The sequence below is a fragment of the Natrix helvetica genome (assembly GCF_964273705.1).
Source record: "Natrix helvetica genome assembly, chromosome: Z".
Taxonomy (NCBI): Eukaryota; Metazoa; Chordata; class Lepidosauria; order Squamata; family Natricidae; genus Natrix; species Natrix helvetica.
The window spans coordinates 75,466,034-75,483,838 of NC_138554.1; the positions used below are offsets into that span (position 1 = coordinate 75,466,034).

General features: G+C 45.4%; 1 protein-coding gene across 6 annotated transcripts in view; it reads left to right on the forward strand.

The window, feature by feature from the left end:
- The first annotated feature begins 12,697 nt into the window (after positions 1-12,697).
- Positions 12,698-17,805, forward strand: part of DPY19L1 (dpy-19 like C-mannosyltransferase 1) — a 115,620-nt gene continuing 110,512 nt past the window's right edge. For 5 of the 6 annotated variants that reach the window (XM_081971261.1, XM_081971262.1, XM_081971263.1 and 2 more), the window contains exons 1-2: positions 12,698-13,205; positions 16,904-16,972. In XM_081971261.1, the coding sequence (XP_081827387.1) occupies positions 12,839-13,205; positions 16,904-16,972 (436 nt within the window). In that variant the 5' untranslated portion in view covers positions 12,698-12,838. Of the gene's footprint in view, positions 13,206-13,236; positions 13,398-16,903; positions 16,973-17,805 lie in introns of those variants that run through there. The other variant, XM_081971266.1, reaches the window with a different exon arrangement.

Below are 17,805 nucleotides of genomic sequence, written 5' to 3' on the forward strand. Positions count from 1 at the left end.
TTAGAACTGAGGAGAAACTTCCTGACAGTTAGAACAATTAATCAGTGGAATAGCTTGCCTCCAGAAGTTGTGAATGCCCCAACACTGGAAGTCTTTAAGAAGATGTTGGATAGTCATTTGTCTGAAATGGTATAGGGTTTCCTGCCTGGGCAGGGGGTTGGACTAGAAGACCTCCAAGGTCCCTTCCAACTCTGCAATTGTATTGTATTGTATCTTCATTGGTCACTCTGCAGATGACATTAGGGAAAAAAGGGGGGTCAGGAAAGGCATCTCTGAACTTGTAGAATGAGCATATAAGGGCTCAAAACCTCAGAGAAGAAGGAATTTCAAAAGGCAAAAGGAAACACATTTTTTTCTTGCCAAGGCTCTTAGATAGAGTGGGAGGCAAAGGGACCTGCCGGAAGAATTGTCGAGGAGGTTGTTGCGGGGATCGGTAGTTAGAGGCACACATGCTGTTAATCAGATTGCTGCAGCCTGTCTATGTTGTGACAAAACAACCCAAAGACAGGATGGAACTTCCTTTGGAAGTCCTTCTACAGGGCTCCCAGGTGCTGTGTGGCAAATAGATGTCCCCACAGAAAGTGAGATTTAGAGATCTATTGGTTTTGTGTGTACTAAAAGACATTGTGCCAAGGTTTGAGGTGCCTTTGAATAGGGCCTCAGATTCTGGCCACCATCAGATGAATCAAAAGCCCCACCCAGATGCAAACTATTTGTTAATGAAAGTCTCCATATATCTGGATCTTTAAAAATATGCCAGCGCTGCTGGGTGATCCAACCTAGAACCCTGACCGAATGCAAACAATGTGTGGACAAACATCTCTATACATTGTCTCTATACATCTTGATCTTTAAAAATATGCCAGCGCGGCTGGGAAATCAAGAAAGGTTTGGATCTTTAAAAATTAGAGATCCAAATTAGAAACGCAACACCAGGGCAGAGACAGGTATTAACAATCTAGTGCTTAAGGAGATAGAACAATGGGCTTCAAGCAAAAGTAAGAAATTTAGCAGGTCATAAAAAGGTAAAGCCTATTGAATAGGAAGATCTAGGTAATTGGACTTGATTAATTTGATGTAATTCTTAGGTGTGTATCTATACTAATAACATGTAGAATTGAATGGTGTTCAATTGATTTTGATATGTTTGACCAGCGGGCAAAATGACCATTGTCTTACCTGAAGGGTCGTTTTCAGGGCGCTGCAATGGAGAGTCCAAGCAAGGGTTAAATACAGCCAATCTGCCCAGAACTGAATTGAAACTTTAAGCCACGCCAATGGTGCTGATTATCTTCAGATTTTTTCAATGAAGACGTGGAACTGTTGCGCGCTGAGAATCCAACTGGAAGTCTAACGTGTAACAAGTCAATAAATAGTCCAAAACAACAACAACAGAACAAGACACTGGAACTTCACACAGTCACCAGCGGAAGAAAGACCCCAGGGCGGGGTGGACTCTCCATCGCAGCGCCCTGAAAACGACCCTTCAGGTAAGACAATGGTCATTTTCCAGGGCGCTGCTCTGGAGAGTCCAAGCAAGGGACATGCCCAAGCTAACTGTCACTAGGGCGGGAAGGCTCAGTCATCAGGGTCTCTCCGCTGGTATGGATGCCTTGAAGAACACGCCTCCCAAAAGCCCCTTCCGCTGATGCAAAACTGTCCAGCTTGTAATTTCGGACAAATGGGGAGAGTGAAGTCCAGGTGGCCGCCTTGCAAATTTCCTCAATCGGTGCCTGTGTAGCCCAGGCAGCTGTGGTGGCGGCGCTCCTAGTCGAATGTGCCGTGATATTGCGAGGCACAGGAACGGACTGTAAAACATGAGCCAGGGCAATACAGGCTCGCAGCCATCTGCCGATGGTAGACAAAGACACCTTCTTGCCTTGAGAAGCCGGCTGAAAGGATATGAACAGAGATTCGGATCTCCGAAAACTGGCCGTGCGTTTGATGTATCTGCGAATAGTCCTGCGCACATCCAGCATGTGCCAGCGTTTCTCCCTCGGGTGATGAGGGTGCGGGCAAAAATCCGGAAGGACCACCTCCTGTGCCCGATGGAATCAGGAATTGATCTTCGGGATAAAGGAAGGATCCAACCTGAGGATCACTCTGTCCTGTCGAATGAGACACAAGTCCTCCCTGACTGACAAGGCAGCCAGCTCTGATATGCGTCTAGCTGAAGTGATAGCGACCAGAAAGACTGTCTTGAATGTGAGGTGTTTGAGACTGGCCGTTTTAAGTGGCTCAAACGGGGGACCAATGAGAGACCTCAGCACTACGTTGAGGTCCCAAGACGGATATCTGTGGACCACTGGGGGTCTCAGGTTGGTCGCCCCCCTGAGAAAACTGTGGATGGTTGGATTCCGGCCAAGAGAGGAGTAGCCCTCAACTGAAAGGATGGTTGACAGAGCTGCCACCTGACGCCTCAGAGTGTTAGGCGCCAGACCTTTGTCCAAAACTTCCTGCAGGAAGTCCAGGATGACAGGAACTGAAGCGGAAGATGCAGACGTACCACGAGTAGTGCACCATCTGGCGAAGGTATTCCGGGTGGCGTCGTAGACAGCCGTCTGGACGCTTGAATGGTGCCAATCACCTTGTCTGACAAACTGCCTCTGCTCAGGAGATCCCTCTCAAGTGCCAGACGGCCAGCTGCAGCCACTGGGGCTCTGGATGTTGAAGGACCCCCTGGCTGAGAGAGATGTCCTGTGGAGGAATCTGCCACGGTGGTGCGACCGAGAGACTCACCAGATCCACAAACCAGGTTCTCCTGGGCCAGAACGGTGCCACCAGCAGCACCTCCGCCTCCTCTGACAGGATCTTCCAGATGACTCTGGGAAGAAGAGGTAGCGGGGGAAAGGCGTAAAGCAGACCTTTCGGCCACGGGCTGTGCAACGCGTTGACTCCTTCGGCTCTCGGGTCATGGAACCTTGTAAAAAACCGTGGGACGTGCGTGTTGGCCGTGGTGGCGAACAGGTCCACCAGCGGAAGGGCGAACCTCTGGGACAGCTGCTGGAACAGAAGCGGGTGTAGACGCCACTCCGAGTTGTCGACCGTGGACCTGTTCAGCCAATCCGCCTGGGTGTTGCTCGTGCCCGAGATGTGTTCCGCCTGAAGAGAGAGAAGGTATCTCTCCGCCCATCGACCCAAGAGCTCTGCCTCCTTCATCAGGGATCTGGAGCGCGTGCCTCCCTGGCGATTGATGTGCGCTTTGGTGGCTACATTGTCTGTCAGAATGCAGACGTGCTGACCTTGAATGGTGCTCTGGAACCGCCTGAGTGCCAACTTGACCGCCCTCAGCTCCAGCCAGTTGATGCTGTGAGCGGCCTCGGAGTGGGACCACCTGCCCTGTGCAAGCTGGTTGTGGCAATGGGCCCCCCAGCCGAACAGGCTGGCATCCGTCGTGATGGTGAGATGGACTGGCTCCCTGAATGGAGACCCCTTTAACAGGGCCAGAGACAACCACCACTTGAGGGAGCGACGTACCTCTACAGGGACTGGAATCAGCCTTGTTGAGCTGCTTTCGTTGGCTCTTTGGTATGGAAGCAGGATCCACTGAAGCGGGCGGGAGTGAAGTCTTGCCCAAGGCCCGATGGACAGGCACGAAATCATCTTGCCTAGGAGCTGTGAGAGCTGGACCACCTTGACCAGGCGTGACTGCTGCACCTGAACGACCTTTTCCCGGAGATTGGCCACCCTTTCCGGGGACAGGGATACTGTGCACGAGACGGTGTCTATGACGGCTCCTAGATGTTGCAGCCTGGTCGTTGGAACAAGATGACTTTTCTCCAAGTTGATGGAGAATCCGTGGTCTTGGAGCACCTGGATGGTGTGCTCCAGGTCTCTGGCTGCTTGTGGATGCGACGATGACAGAATGAGAACATCGTCCAGATAGCAGTGCAGTCTGACCGGAGGAAAGCCACCACGGCTGCGAGAACCTTTGTAAATGTCCTGGGTGCTGATGACAGGCCGAACAGCAAGGCCCGATACTGGTAGTGGCGGCCTGTGTACGTGAACCTCAGGAACTTGCGGTGGGCTTTGCGGATAGGGACGTGGAGGTAGGCCTCCTTGAGGTCTATGGACGTTAGTATATCACCTGGTCTGATGCACCCCAAGATGGACTGGAGGGACTGCATTTTGAACCTGCGATATGTCACGTGGTAATTGAACTTTTTTAGATCTAATATCTCCCTCCACCCTCCGGAGTTTTTGGGAACCAGAAATAGGATGGAGTAATATATCCTGTTCCCTCCTGGCCTGCTGGAACAGGCTCTATGGCCCTGATTTCTCTGAGGTGCCTTATCTCCTGTTCCATGAGAGATCTTTTGACTATGCCCGAGGGAACTGGACACCTGATGAAGTGGCGGGGTGGGGGGGACCAGAATTCCATAACGAGACCCATGCAGACCGTTTGAAGAACCCACTGGTCCGACATGGTCTGCTCCCATTTGGCGTGAAACAACTGTAGCCGCCCTCCTATGGGAGCTGACCTTTGATGGTCATTTATATCTCCTAAAAGGCCGTGAGCTGGACCCCCCCGAAATGGCCGCTTGGAGTAATGCTGCTGGCGACCTCTGACGCGAAAGGACTGACGGTCCTGGGACCGCTCGCCCTGCTGGGGATACGCCCGATGATAGGGGCGGAGCTAGTGGAGGGCTCATTGCTCCAAAAGGGCTGCCTCCTATAGGAGCTGGATCCCTTACGATCAGACTTTTTAGCGACTGACAGCATCACCTTCTTTTTTATCCTTGTTTTCCACAAGGATTGGATCAAGGACCTCTCCAAACAGCTTGTCCCCTTTAAAGGGGGCAGTAACAAGCTTCCATTTGGAGCGCATGTCCACGTTCCAATGTCTAAGCCACAGAAGACGTCTGGAAGTCACATTAGACGCCAGGGCGCGTGAGGCAAATTTAGCAGCACCCAGAGTGGCATCAGCGGTGTACTCTGTGGCTGCCATGATCTTATTGATATCCTGCCTCACTTTAACGTCCTTGGCAGGTATCTTTCTCAACAGCTGCCTTAGCCACAGGAGAGCTGCCCTGGAGAAAAAGGAGGCAGAAACGGATGACTTAATAGCCCACGCTGCTGCCTGGTGAGTCTTGTGGCAAGCAGTCTCGGTTCTCTTATCCTCAGCCTTGAGCCCCTCCAACAGGTCAGGAGGGAGAACAGAGGAGGAAGTGAGAGCCGCTACAGGGGGATCAATTGGAGGTAGCTTGAGCAGATCCTCCAGGCTGGCATCCACCGTGTACAGCCTTTTGTCATTGCTGCTGGGGGTAGCCATGGTGGCCGGCTGCGCCCACTGCCTCTGTACTAAATTGAGGAACATCTTGGGCACGGGGACAATTTCCTGGACCGAAATAGGTTCCTCAAAAAGGTCCCCCGATAGGTCATCAGGATCTACGGTCTCTTGGGCTGGGGGAGTTGACCCCAGACGTGTTGAGATTTTTGCCTTGTCTAGAATAGTTTTAAAGTTGTCCAATTTAAATAGGCCTGAAAAGGCCGGGTTTTTTTTTGGATGGGCCTGACTCATCCCCAGAGAATTCAGCTTCCTGCCTAGGAAGGATATCCTCTTCCTCCTCCCAGTCTGAATCATCGGTAGCCACCGAAGAATGCAGGGACGGGGGTGGAAGACTAGGAGTCATCTCCCTGGGATCCTCCTGGGGCTGCAAATGGTGGGTCTTGCGAGTGCGCTTGCCCATCCTTTGCATGCCTGCCTCAATGCCCTGGGAAATGGCCCTGTTAATAATATCCTGCATTTCACTAGATAAGTTAGGCCCCTGGTCCTCAATGGGGCGAACCCCTTGAGCGGGCCCTGGGATCGTCTGCTGAGGAGCCAAGGGTCCCATTGGAGCTGCTCCCTCTTCCATATCTGAGGGACAGGCAAAGAGATCGGCCTGGTCAGCCATTGAGGGCCTGGAGAAGTAGCCATGGCAAATGAAGCCGTGGGGGAGAATTCCTGGCCTTCCTCCTCACTATCAGAAATGGGCCCTCCCTGGGCTGGAGGAAGTTCCCTGGAGGGCTCCCCAGGAGACACCGAAAGGGAAGAATGGGCCTGCTGTTGGGCCTTGGAGAACTGCTTTTCTAAGGCTTTCTGGCGTCTTAAGGCATCTCTGTCTAGGCCTGAGCCTTGTTTGGGACCATGCCTGGAGTAAGGCTTACTCCCTCTAATGGCCTCCCTGGCAGCTTTCCCAGCCTGTCTTACAGGGGCTCTGGAAGAGACACCCTCAGAAGTTTAAGAGGCCTGATCTGCCATGGTAATAATCTCTGGATAGGATAGTAGGGGGTGGGAAGACCACCACTCACCACCTCCACAAAGCCCACCGCAGCACGATGTTCCTGAGGAGACAAAAACTGCAAGGCCTGATTCAATCACTGGAGCTTTTCCCGCGAGCAGAATTCGCTCCCAGCGCCTGCAGGAGATTCAAGGGGGCGACCCAGCAGGCCATGATCCCACGCCGCTATCAATCGAGTGGATTAAGGCCCAGGTCGCCGGTCACACTGGTCAAGTCTGACTCCACGTGGCTCCTGCAAAGAGCCAGGCTTCAGGCAGCTGCGGCAAAGTTTTTACTCGACGAAACCGAAAGTTGCGCAATCCAAAATGGTGGGCGGAACTCACCGCTGCTTTGCGCGCCAAATTTTAAAGTGAAAATGGCCAAAATGGCTGCCCTGGAAGCCCGCGCCGCAATCTGACTTGCAAGAAGCACAAACGGCAACAGCGGGCTCCCAGAGGGAAATGGCCCCCAGTAGGGGTGCCCCAACAGCGCTGGCGTCAGCACTCCGACCCACACGCTTTCCTCAACAGCTGCCTGTGGCCTCGAGGAGCCAAAGCAAAGCCCCGGACACCAGGAGAGCCAAGGGTGAGAACACCAATTAAAAATACAAAATTTTGACTCACCAGCCTGCTCTGCGTGATTATTGTCTTATTTCCTTATTAAAAGTACTCTTGAGAGTCCAAGCAATTTATCTCAGAATTGGAGAAACTCTAAGCGCGTCCACTGGGCTAGCTGAATTGAAAAAAACTGAAGATAATCAGCACCAGAGGCGTGGCTTAAAGTTTCAATTTAGTTCTGGGCAGATTGGCTGTATTTAACCCTTGCTAGGACTCTCCAGAGCAGCGCCCTGGAAAATAAGTAAGCTTCTCAGCTTGGACTTAAAGTTGTGAGGAACGGTTGGATTTAAACTGCCCTCTAAGTTTTCCCATGCTTGGAGAATGACCCACGTTTCCCAAGGAAAGAAAATAGGAGATTTAAAGGGACAGACTCTTTCCCAGGTCTGAAAGTGTTGTTTCAGGGTATTTGTGCATGTAGGTCTGTGTGGATTGAATAAAATGGAAATTGCATGAAAGGTCTCTGTGAAAAGTAGAAGAAAGAGAGATGACAGGATGCAAAGTAAAGCTGAATTGCTGACAGTTGCATTATCAAATAATTCCAAAGCCCAAAGCAGAGGTCAATGTAATTGGTGTAAGAAAAAAAAAGGCCACTGGCTACAAGAATGTCCCAAGACATGCTTGAATGCCCAGTTCCTCTTTTGGGTCATGATATCCTATGCAAAATGGGAGCTACACTGTCCTTTGAGGAAGATAAAATGGTTCTAATGCTGAGGCACTCCCACAGATGAGATATGGCAATGGTGGTTCAAGAATCCACCAGGCCATGCGTATCATCATGCACCAATAATTATATAAGTAAAGCCTCTAGCCATGCCTGTTTGCCTATGCCTTCTTCACCATCTCAGATACATAGAGACAACTAAAAACTGTTTGCTTTTGAGTAGGAAAAGTAACAGGTCAAAAGAGGCTGTTTGCTCTTGGAGACTAGGTTTCTCCAAGGATTTAAAAAAAAAATTCACCTACCTTTTTGGTGAAGACTTAGAAAATTTCCAGCCTTGCCAAGATGGAAATGTGCTACTCCAATATGTAGATAATATCCCAGTAACCGAACAGACGAAGGAGATTTGTTGGAAAAAAATACCAATCAATCAATTGCTTCATCTGTTAATGGACAAGGGACACCATGCCCAAGGCAAAAAGCTGGAAAGCAGGGACAAAAAGCCCCAAGTTAAATACTTAAGAGTAATAATATGTGAGTGAAAAGAAGCTGCTGTATGCCAAATTGCGAACCCATGAACAGCAGGATATTGCAGAATGAAGATTTCAAATTTTGTGCTTCTACCAAACCTCCTTACGCATCTACGAAGGGGGGTGGAAAAAAAAAGAAGAAGAGCCCTTGCTTGCAGAAACAAGCATACAGAGCCCTAAAAAGTCAGAATTATCTTAGGCTCTGATAAGAAAAAAGGAAGTTGACAACAACTTGCGGCTTATCTATCTAAACAACTGGACTATGTTGCAAAGGGCTGGCCACATTGCCTAAAAATTCTAGCCGCCACTGCCCTCCTAATGGAGGAAGCTAATAAATTAACTTTCGGACAGCCCACCACTATCTATACCAGCCATGCAATTCAAGGAATTTTAGAAACGAAGGGACATTTATGGTTAACAAACCCTAGAATTTACAAATATCAGGCACTCCTGACTCAAAATCCACAAGTGACCTTGAAGCAAACAAATGCCCTAAACCCTGCCACCCTTTGGCCAATACCAGGACCCGAAATTGAGTATAATTGTATGAGAATCATTGAGAATCAGTTTTCATGCAGACCAGACTTAACTGACGTGCCGTTGAAATATGCAGACTATAACTTGCTCACTGATGGATCAAGCTTCATTACTATGGGAGAACATTATGCAGTCTCCCTTGCCCAAGTCTTTGAGAGTGGACCTCTCCCAAAAGGCACTAGTGCCCAAGTAGCAGAATTATGGGCTTTAATCTGTGCATTAGAGAGGACAAAGAATGAAAGGGTGAACATCTGAACTGACTCTGTATGCCTTCCTTACTTTGCATATCAATACTACTGATTATAGGGAAAGAGGTCTTTTAACTGCCTCAGGAAAGAAATTAAGCAAATGTGTGAACTGCACTGTTAAGGAAAAGATAAGGTGTGTTTTGATGCCTTACCCTTAGCTCTCTGCTCTGTGAGATGTACTCCATGTAAAGAACTTAAATTATCTCCTTTTAAAATGATGTTTGGAAAAATCATATAAGGGACCTTGGACAGTTGGGGTCCTCATGGGTGAATCAAATGGTGGGAGAATTGAGTAAGTAAATACAAGTAATCCAACAGTATTCTGTCTCCCTTACCCCCACCATTTTTAACAACTTCCAGTCATAATATTCAGATGGGGGACAGAGTGTGGTAAAACACTGAAAAGGGAAAAATTTGAAACCTAGATGGAAGGGCCCATATACTGTGGTCATGTGTTCTCCACTTGCAGCAAAAGTGTTGGAATCCAAGTTTTAGATTCACTGGACTCGAGTTAAGCCGGCTGCTGATGAGTATTGGGAGCAGACCAGGAAGCCTGTCCTCTAGTGATATGCTTAAAGAAACGCCACCTAAAAATTGCCCTACTGGCAATGGGCAGAATTACGGGGCAGAAGAGGCCCTACTGAAGTCACCCCCTTGGAAGCTGACTTCTCGATGTACGGCTGAAGATTTGGAGGAGGAAGACAACGTTTCATTTATTAGATATAAGATGTATTAGAAAGTGTGAGCACCTGTCAGGAAATGGCAAGCCAAGTATTCATAGTCATAACTGTACTATCTCTCGCTTTAGTGAATGTACTTATTTGTAGTATTGCATATTCATCCCTCAGGAATTGTCCCCTCCAGAGGAAGACAGGTGCTGAGGCTAAGATCATTAATTGTAATCAAGAGGAAAATGAATCATCTGATGACACTTATGTTTGAGGAACCGTGGAAATAGGAGTTTTCAGATTGTGGGTGATATGTTTAGCAAATAAGATTTGGTTTTGTGGATTGCCCACAGCTCATATTGCCCTTCCTCAAACTATATATAACCCCTGCCTTCTCCCTGACATGGTGATTCAGTGGGCTAAAAGAATTGTGTTAGGAGAAGTTTTGCGTGAGGGACAATTATGAGCCTTTTGTGGCTCTGGCTGTTATTGGCAATGAGCTTGTTAAGTGATAACGTCTTGAATGTTGTGAAAATAGCCGAGCAACCCCCCTTGCTCTTGAAGAAAGATCCGTGGATGCTATAAATCCCAAAGAACAGGGTGGAAACAAGTTACAGGATGTGGTACAGGTCTGCTTCCGCCAACGATGCATCATTTATGCTTGGGGACAGAACCGTAAGCCAATCCCAACACCCAAAGTCAATTATTTGACAAACCCTGTAAGAAAAAGGGCAAAGCATAAGGAAAACATCCCTGCAACAATTGAGAAAAGGGGACTATAAAGAGTGCTGGAGTTAGGTCAAAGCTTAATCAATCAGTCTGATCCTGCCCTGGGTCAAAAAATACTGGTTGTGTCTGTCTGCTGGATCTTTACCTTATCATGCTGTTTCAGTTGAGCAAGATCTTTGAAAACAACAACAACAACAACAACAACAAGAAAGCTAAGATAGTTCTTGTGCATCAAACGATATCAGGAACCTGGCATTCCTGTGGGGTGACTATCAGAGGAACAATGCCCATCTGAAATGTACCTTGCCCCCAGGAAAACCCTTGTAGATGTGAAATTGACTCACAACATGTCTCCTCTCCCTCTGCTCACAAGCTCTTCCAACAGAGGATCACTTTCTCGCTCCCACCTCCACTTGTTTTAATCAATGGGAAGGGAATCTGACCACTGGAAACTGCCCCAAGGCCATTCTAGCCACCCCGACTTCCTGTTTGGCTTTCAATACAATCCACTATGGGATTTTGTGTTCATTTTCCCCCTGGAAACACCAGTTCCCACTATCTCTTTGAAGGACCAGTTCTCAGAGATAGGCAAATGGGCCCCAACCAAGAAGTTCCATTACAGCCCCTAACTGGTATGTACTTGGCAGGAGCCTTACAGGTCTGGACTAATGAAAATAACCTCCGAGCCCATGCCTTTTCTATGAACATAGGAGTGTGTGTAGGGGAAAATGGAGTATTCTTATGTGGAAAAGCTTGCTGTTTCCATATGAATAGATCAGGGAAAGTCTGGGGGATGGTCCAAGAACTAGTTTGTGCTTCCTCTATTGGTCAAAAAATACAAGGAACAGATGTGTGGTTCTCTTGGCTACCAGGAACAGGTTGGATCAAGCAAATGCTATTTCTTTTATTATGTGGAATCACAAGTTTAGCCTTCTTCCCTTGCATAATACCCTTACTTAAATAACTATGAGGTCTGTAAAGGAAACACAGGGTGAAAAGTAATTAATGTTAATGGAAAGCCTAATTCCACATACCCTCAAGGAAGATGAAGTCTCAGATACTAGTTCCTATAGTCAAATTGCCCTCTTAGAAGTAGAGAAAGTGATTTTGGAAGATAAGCCCTAAGATGTGTATTCTTGTATCCTTGCTTTTTTTTGCTATTCTGTATCCTGCATGCTTATATTGTTAATCTAACAGGCTAGACTCAATTGTGGGCCTTAATAGAGTCTAGAAGGGGGGAAATAAAGTAGAATAAAATATGGATTAAAATATAAGAATGAAGACGTGGCATAAAAGGGACAGTTGGAAGCTTGCTTAAAGGGACAGGGAAATGTCATCAGCCCTCAACCACAACATGTTCCAGCAAATGTCCCTATGTCAAAAGTCCAAAACCACAAGGTTCAAATAAAGTTCGTTAATGGCACGTAGCCCATACCTGTAACAAAAGGAGAAGTAAGACCCCCATCTCCTTATAAGGCTTTTTCCTCAAGGTAACCAATAAGAAATGAGTTAAGTGTTTCCGTGTTACACTGTCTTTGAGAATGTATAAGAATGCGTGCTTCGATAATAAAGGTTGTTCAGAATTTGCAATGCTAGCTACGTGCTAACTTTCTGAACCTGGCTGCCAAATAAACTTTTCCTGTATCCTGAGAAGTCTAAGCCTGTCATTTTCTACAACACTGGGACACTGCAGTAGTCATAAATCAATCAGTTGCCAAGCATCTGAATTTTGATCACATGACCATAAGGAAGCTGCATAAGTGTGAAAAACGGTCATAAATGATTTTTTTCAGTGTCATTGTAACTTTGAACAGTCATTAAATAAAGTGTTGTAAGTCAAGGATTACCTGTATTCAAAATGCCTTTTAAAAAAAAACAGGTGCCCCCAGGTAGCATCTGCATAGTTGCAATCTGCTAAGTGCATGTCCCTTAGTGCCAAACAAGTTCCCTGACTTCCCAACCGTTTTCACGTATTTTTCCTTTGAAATAAAAACGGGAGAAGCTGACATGTTAAAGCATTCAGAGCGTTGTTTGGGGTCTAAGGTAGGGTGAGGAATAGGAAACTGGGAGGGAGCCAAGGCATGAGTGCTTTAGAAACAATTGTTTTGTGAATAGTTATCCGGCAGAAGCAGCCATTTTGTTCTGAAAAAGCTAAATGACCGCAAAGGACAGACAATCTTTGTGAGGAAAACACTCTTACCCCAGAATTAGGAGGGGGTGCCATTTACTCCATACAGCAAGGAGAGCTTTTGTCGTACATGCATGCTCCAGAATCGATTTCCTCGTTTTGCAATAGTTTGGGACGCGACTGTAACTGAAAAGGAACAAAAGAAATACGTGGGAGAAGCACCATCACCACGGGGAGGTCTAGGCTCGTGTTACTACTAGTGTCAGTTGCCGGCGCGCGCCGTGCCTTCTCTCGGCCGTTACCTTCACGCATTCACGGCAACTGTTAACGTTCTCGGTGGGGGAGGAGCGACCCATCCCATTCAGCTAAATCCGAAGCCCAGCATCGGTAACCTATTCCGCTTTCGTTTCCTGTCATCTGCCCTTTTGGGGCCGGTCCGCCTATCCCCTACTTCAGAGCAATGAGAAGAACGAGGCCTAGGCGAGGAAGCGGCAAAGAGTCGCCGCCTCTCAGTGGTGAAGGCAACAATCGCGGTAGGCGAGCTCCTCCTCCTCGCCTGCCACCTCAGGAAGAGAAGTATCAGGGCCGGAGCGAAGACGCGGAGCCCGATCGCAGCGCTAGCCGAGACGCCGTGAACGAAGCAACCGCCGCTGTCTTACTCCGCGGGCTGCAACAATCGCTGGGGAGGCAGCTTCCCGGTGGGGCCTCTCCTCACGTAATGAAGAGGGGAGGACCTGGCAGGAAAGGGACCAAAAGCGACTCTCAGAAGCAAGCGAAGCGGGACCGCTTGGCCCACGAATTCGGCATATGGCAAGACTGGCTGCGCGGTGAGAGACCTGCGGTGGGGGGATCGTAGGATCTGGAGCGGAAAAGCAAGAACCGAGGGAAGGACTGACTCTGCCGCGGGAGCTCCGGATTAGTCAAATATACTTCCTGCAGCTCGATCTCCGCCTGCTTTCTTGGAATAGGCGATAGGAATTGAGTTCGTTGGAACTTCTCACATGAGGGTAGACTGTAGGGTTGGTGGCGCTTCCTTTTGAGTCCTCCGAGTCGTTGTGTGGGTGTGAAGGGACCCTCTTGAAGTTTATAATTGCTGTTGACGCCTGTGTCAATGGGGGGGGGGGGTATACAAAACATCATTCTTGGGGCGGGGCAAGGTTTTTATCAAAATACTTTTCTGATGTTTGACAAAATGAAAATTATTTTGAGTAGGGGATTCCCACTTTCCCCGCCGGTGGTCTTCGAATCAAACTTCTAGAATAGAAAGGATGGCGGGGAAAGAATGTTGTTGTAGATAAGCTTTAAGAGGAAAATGAGATTGGTCAGTTTCATTTTACTCGAAGGCATACTTATTATACAGTATTGTCTTTTGGATACCTGCATGTGAGATGCAGGTAAAGAAGAAGTTAATAAAAGCAGAAGATAAAACAACAGGCTTCTTCTATATGTAGCAGTATAGTTTTGACAATATCATTCATTACACTTTTACATTACTTTCTATCTTTGCAAATCATCCTTGTCTCCACCTCATTTGTACCCTGATTCATATATTGCCTTTTCTCTCTTTTTCAACATCTCATCAATTCCATCCAGCTATACATTTCTTGTTTTTTTTCAGACATTCAGTCATTCATTCTAAATTCATTTTTTTTAGTAAAGCACCTTGTACATTTTGTGTTCAATCCATATTTCATTCACCTTTTGTTAACAATGTTCACTTCTTTAATAAGCTATTCCCATTGCATTCCTTGTACTTTCATACTTGTTCTTACATACATAACTTTCTATCATCAAACCAGATATTTCTCTGCCCCTTCCACCAGCAAATACAAAAAAGAAATTGCTATGGAAAGGCCTTTGATTCTATTGATATACTTAGAAAAATGGGAATCCCAGAATATTTAATTATGCTCATATGAAATGTATACACAAGTCAAGAAGTCACAGTATGAACAGAATATGGTTGAAGCAAAATGGGTGTGGATTTAAAGTTAAAGGAAGAAAGAGCAACCCTGCTATGTTGTTGACATTATTCTGATAGCTGAAAATGCAAATGATTTGCAAGACATAATAATGTTAAAATGTGATTTAAATGAACTACAGAGTGAACCAAACTAATAACAACAGGTACAGCAAGCAGCCTTAGAATTGATAGCAAAAGTATCAAAATGATAAATAGCTTCTGCCTTTTGGGAATCATCAATACCAAAGGAATAATTTGCTATCAACTAGCATGTGGTAGAACAGCCATGATATTTAGATGCCATAATATGCCTATACTACAAATATAACAAATGTGTTCCCTGCAGCAGCAAAACCTGAATTTTGAAGAAGCAGGAAAGGATGGATGTTGATGAAATTGATAGAACTTGCTGGAATGGATAAACTGATTTCTTTGCTTAGTGAAAGGACAATATCAACCTTTATTGGTGTCTGGAAAACCTTACAGACTTTTTCATGAAAATGAAAAAAAAAACCCTTGTCATTTATAGTTTTGATTATTAATCAAGATAGATTGTAGGAAGAAATGAGGTGTGATGCAACTTTAAAAAATAAATGTTAAAATATATATTTATTTAAATGCTGTGAAGAATTTTGAAAGCCATTTCCAACATTTCTGTTATATTTTAGTTTGGACACTATGCAAAGACTTAGTTCCCTGGAGCAGGTATAATTCTGGGAATGAAGTGGAATGAAAGAGGAAAAGGGAAAAAGAGAATCATACTCTCTGTATGTGATTGTTAAGGCTCAACATTGACTTAATAGGGCATAATCAAAATCTCCCAGCATTTGCATGTTTAAATTTTTTTGCAATGAAAAGCTATCTTGGTTGGTTGGTTTACTATCCAATAATGAGTAGTTTTGTTGTGATAGGATAGGGAAATGGGAGGAGGTTCTTTCCATTAATGCAGGCCTGTCAAGTTGGTGGCCCGCGGGCCAGATGCGTCACGTGCAGGCTATGCCCACCCTGACTCCGCAAAGGCCAAAAACTTTGTGATACGTCACAACACGTTATGTGATGCAATCAAGTTTGACACCTGTGCATTAATGGCATATTATTGCCTAATCTTCTCTCATACCACATAGCCTTTCCCATTTAGGAGAGTCTTTTCAACTTTCAGTATAGCCCAATGGTGGGCAACCTTTTTTTTCAACTGAGCCAAATCTCGCCAAAACCACGATTGAAATTTATTTTGAGAGCCACATTTTTAAAACCGAAAATACATAGGATGGTACACTGTTTTTAGTTTCAATAAACTCTGGCATTTGAAGCACACAAGTCTTAAAGCTGTCAAGTTGCAAGACCCTTGCACCCCTAACCTTTTAGAAAAAAAAAACCCAGGGGTCTTCAAACCTGACAGCTTTAAGACTTGTGGACTTCAACTCCCAGAATTCTGAGAATTGAAGTCCACCAAGGGCATCAATCATATTAGCCCAGGGATCTGCAAAATTGGCTCTTAAGACTGGTGGACTTCAACTCCCAGAATTCTGAGAGTTGAAGTCCACCAAGGGCATCAATCATATTAGCCCAGGCAGGGGTCTGCAAAATTGGCTCTTAAGACTGGTGGACTTCAACTCCCAGAATTCTGAGAATTGAAGTCCACCAAGGGCATCAATCATATTAGCCCAGGGATCTGCAAAATTGGCTCTTAAGACTGGTGGACTTCAACTCCCAGAATTCTGAGAATTGAAGTCCACCAGTCTTAAAACAGCCAACTTTGCAGACCTCTGTGTTAGCCCAAAGCCTGGCGCTGGGCGGGCCTTGCTCCCCCATTGGTGGAGCCCCAAGAAGCGAGGAGGGAGAAAAAGAGACGGAGGCAAGGAGCTTCTCTCCCCCCCCCCCCCCCGCAAAAATCTTATCAGGGAGCCGGCGGGCAGTAGCAAATTAGCCGATCACGCGGCGTGATCGGCTAATTTGCTACTGCCCGCCCGGCTCCCCGGTTAGATTTTTGCTGGGAGGGGACGGGGGGGAAGCTCCTTAGCCTCCGTTTCTTTTTCTGCCTCCTTGCTTCTCGTCCCCGCCCGACTTCAGGATCCTTCCTAATCATTGTGGGTCGAAAAGAAAAAAGGGAAAGGGGCGCTTGTTTTGAAGTACCCGAGAGGAGGGAGGGGAGTGGGCGCCCGGCACACAGAAGAGCCACATTAAAGTGTGCAAAGAGCCGCACGTGGCTCGCGAGCAGTGGCTTGCCGACCACTGGTATAGCCTGAAGGAGAATGGAAAGCTGGAAGAATTATAATGGCAAGAAAGCTGCTTTTGTATCCTACTTAAATGTAAGCTAAATCTCCCAACGTTTTACAGTAAAAAAATCATCCTATTGAAAAAAACATTATTAGTGTTAACAAAATTTGTTAACTCTTTTTTAGTATTTAGTATTACTGAGAAAAGAACTAAATTCAACATGAGGAAATAAAATTTATCTTTCCAAATATAATAATCTTTTTTGCGAAGGAAATTCTTTAAAATACATTTTATAAATTCTATGGATTATAGTATGTTAATTATGTTTATTTTCTTTTTATATAGATACTCTGAGAGAAACGGGATTCTTTATTGCAAGAACAGATAGCAAAATATGGCTTACACTTATAATGGGTGAGAATTTTACAGTTCTTATTTCTTTACAAGGGTCGTGGAAAAGTCAGTCCAATGCCTAGATTTACTCCCAAATAAGACTATATAAGGATACAAACTAAGATTTTGATGTTGATACCCTGTTGGTGCCACAGACATAATGCAAGTAAATTATTTGGATATTTAACTTAAGGATATTTCCTACAAACACTTTAAAATAATATGTTCGTATGGTAGTTGAATCTGACTCTTGAAGAAAAATATGAGTTTTATGACACTTTATTCTTGTTGTTAAGGGGTGTAATAATATATGACAAAATGAGCAGTTTTTCAAGTGTGTGTGTGTGTGTGTGTGTGTGTGTATTTAATAAACTATATATTTGCATTTATATTTGGAATTGTTAGTATTAAAGGCAATAGCTTAAGGCTGATAACACCATTGGTGTTAACCTTATATTTTTAGTTATAGATCCAGAAATTATACCTTTGAAATTTTCTATAGTTGTATTATAAAGATATATCCAAACTACAAGAGTATGTCTGCAGTATTCACATGGACTTTATATATATTTGAGTTTATCCTGTCTTCTCTCTTTTTTCTTTTTTCTCCATAGCAGAAACTGCATGGATACTTGTGTGTCATTTTAAAAATATATAAAATTGGCTTCATGAGAAGTTAGAAATTTGTTAGATGTATCCTAACTATAACATTGTAATACTTTTAAACCACTAATATATGAAAGCAATAATGCATGTATCTATTTTATCTGTTTTAGTCTGATTTTTAAAATTATATATTTGAAATTAATACAGTATAAGAATGATGTATGAATATTCCACAAAAAACAGAACAT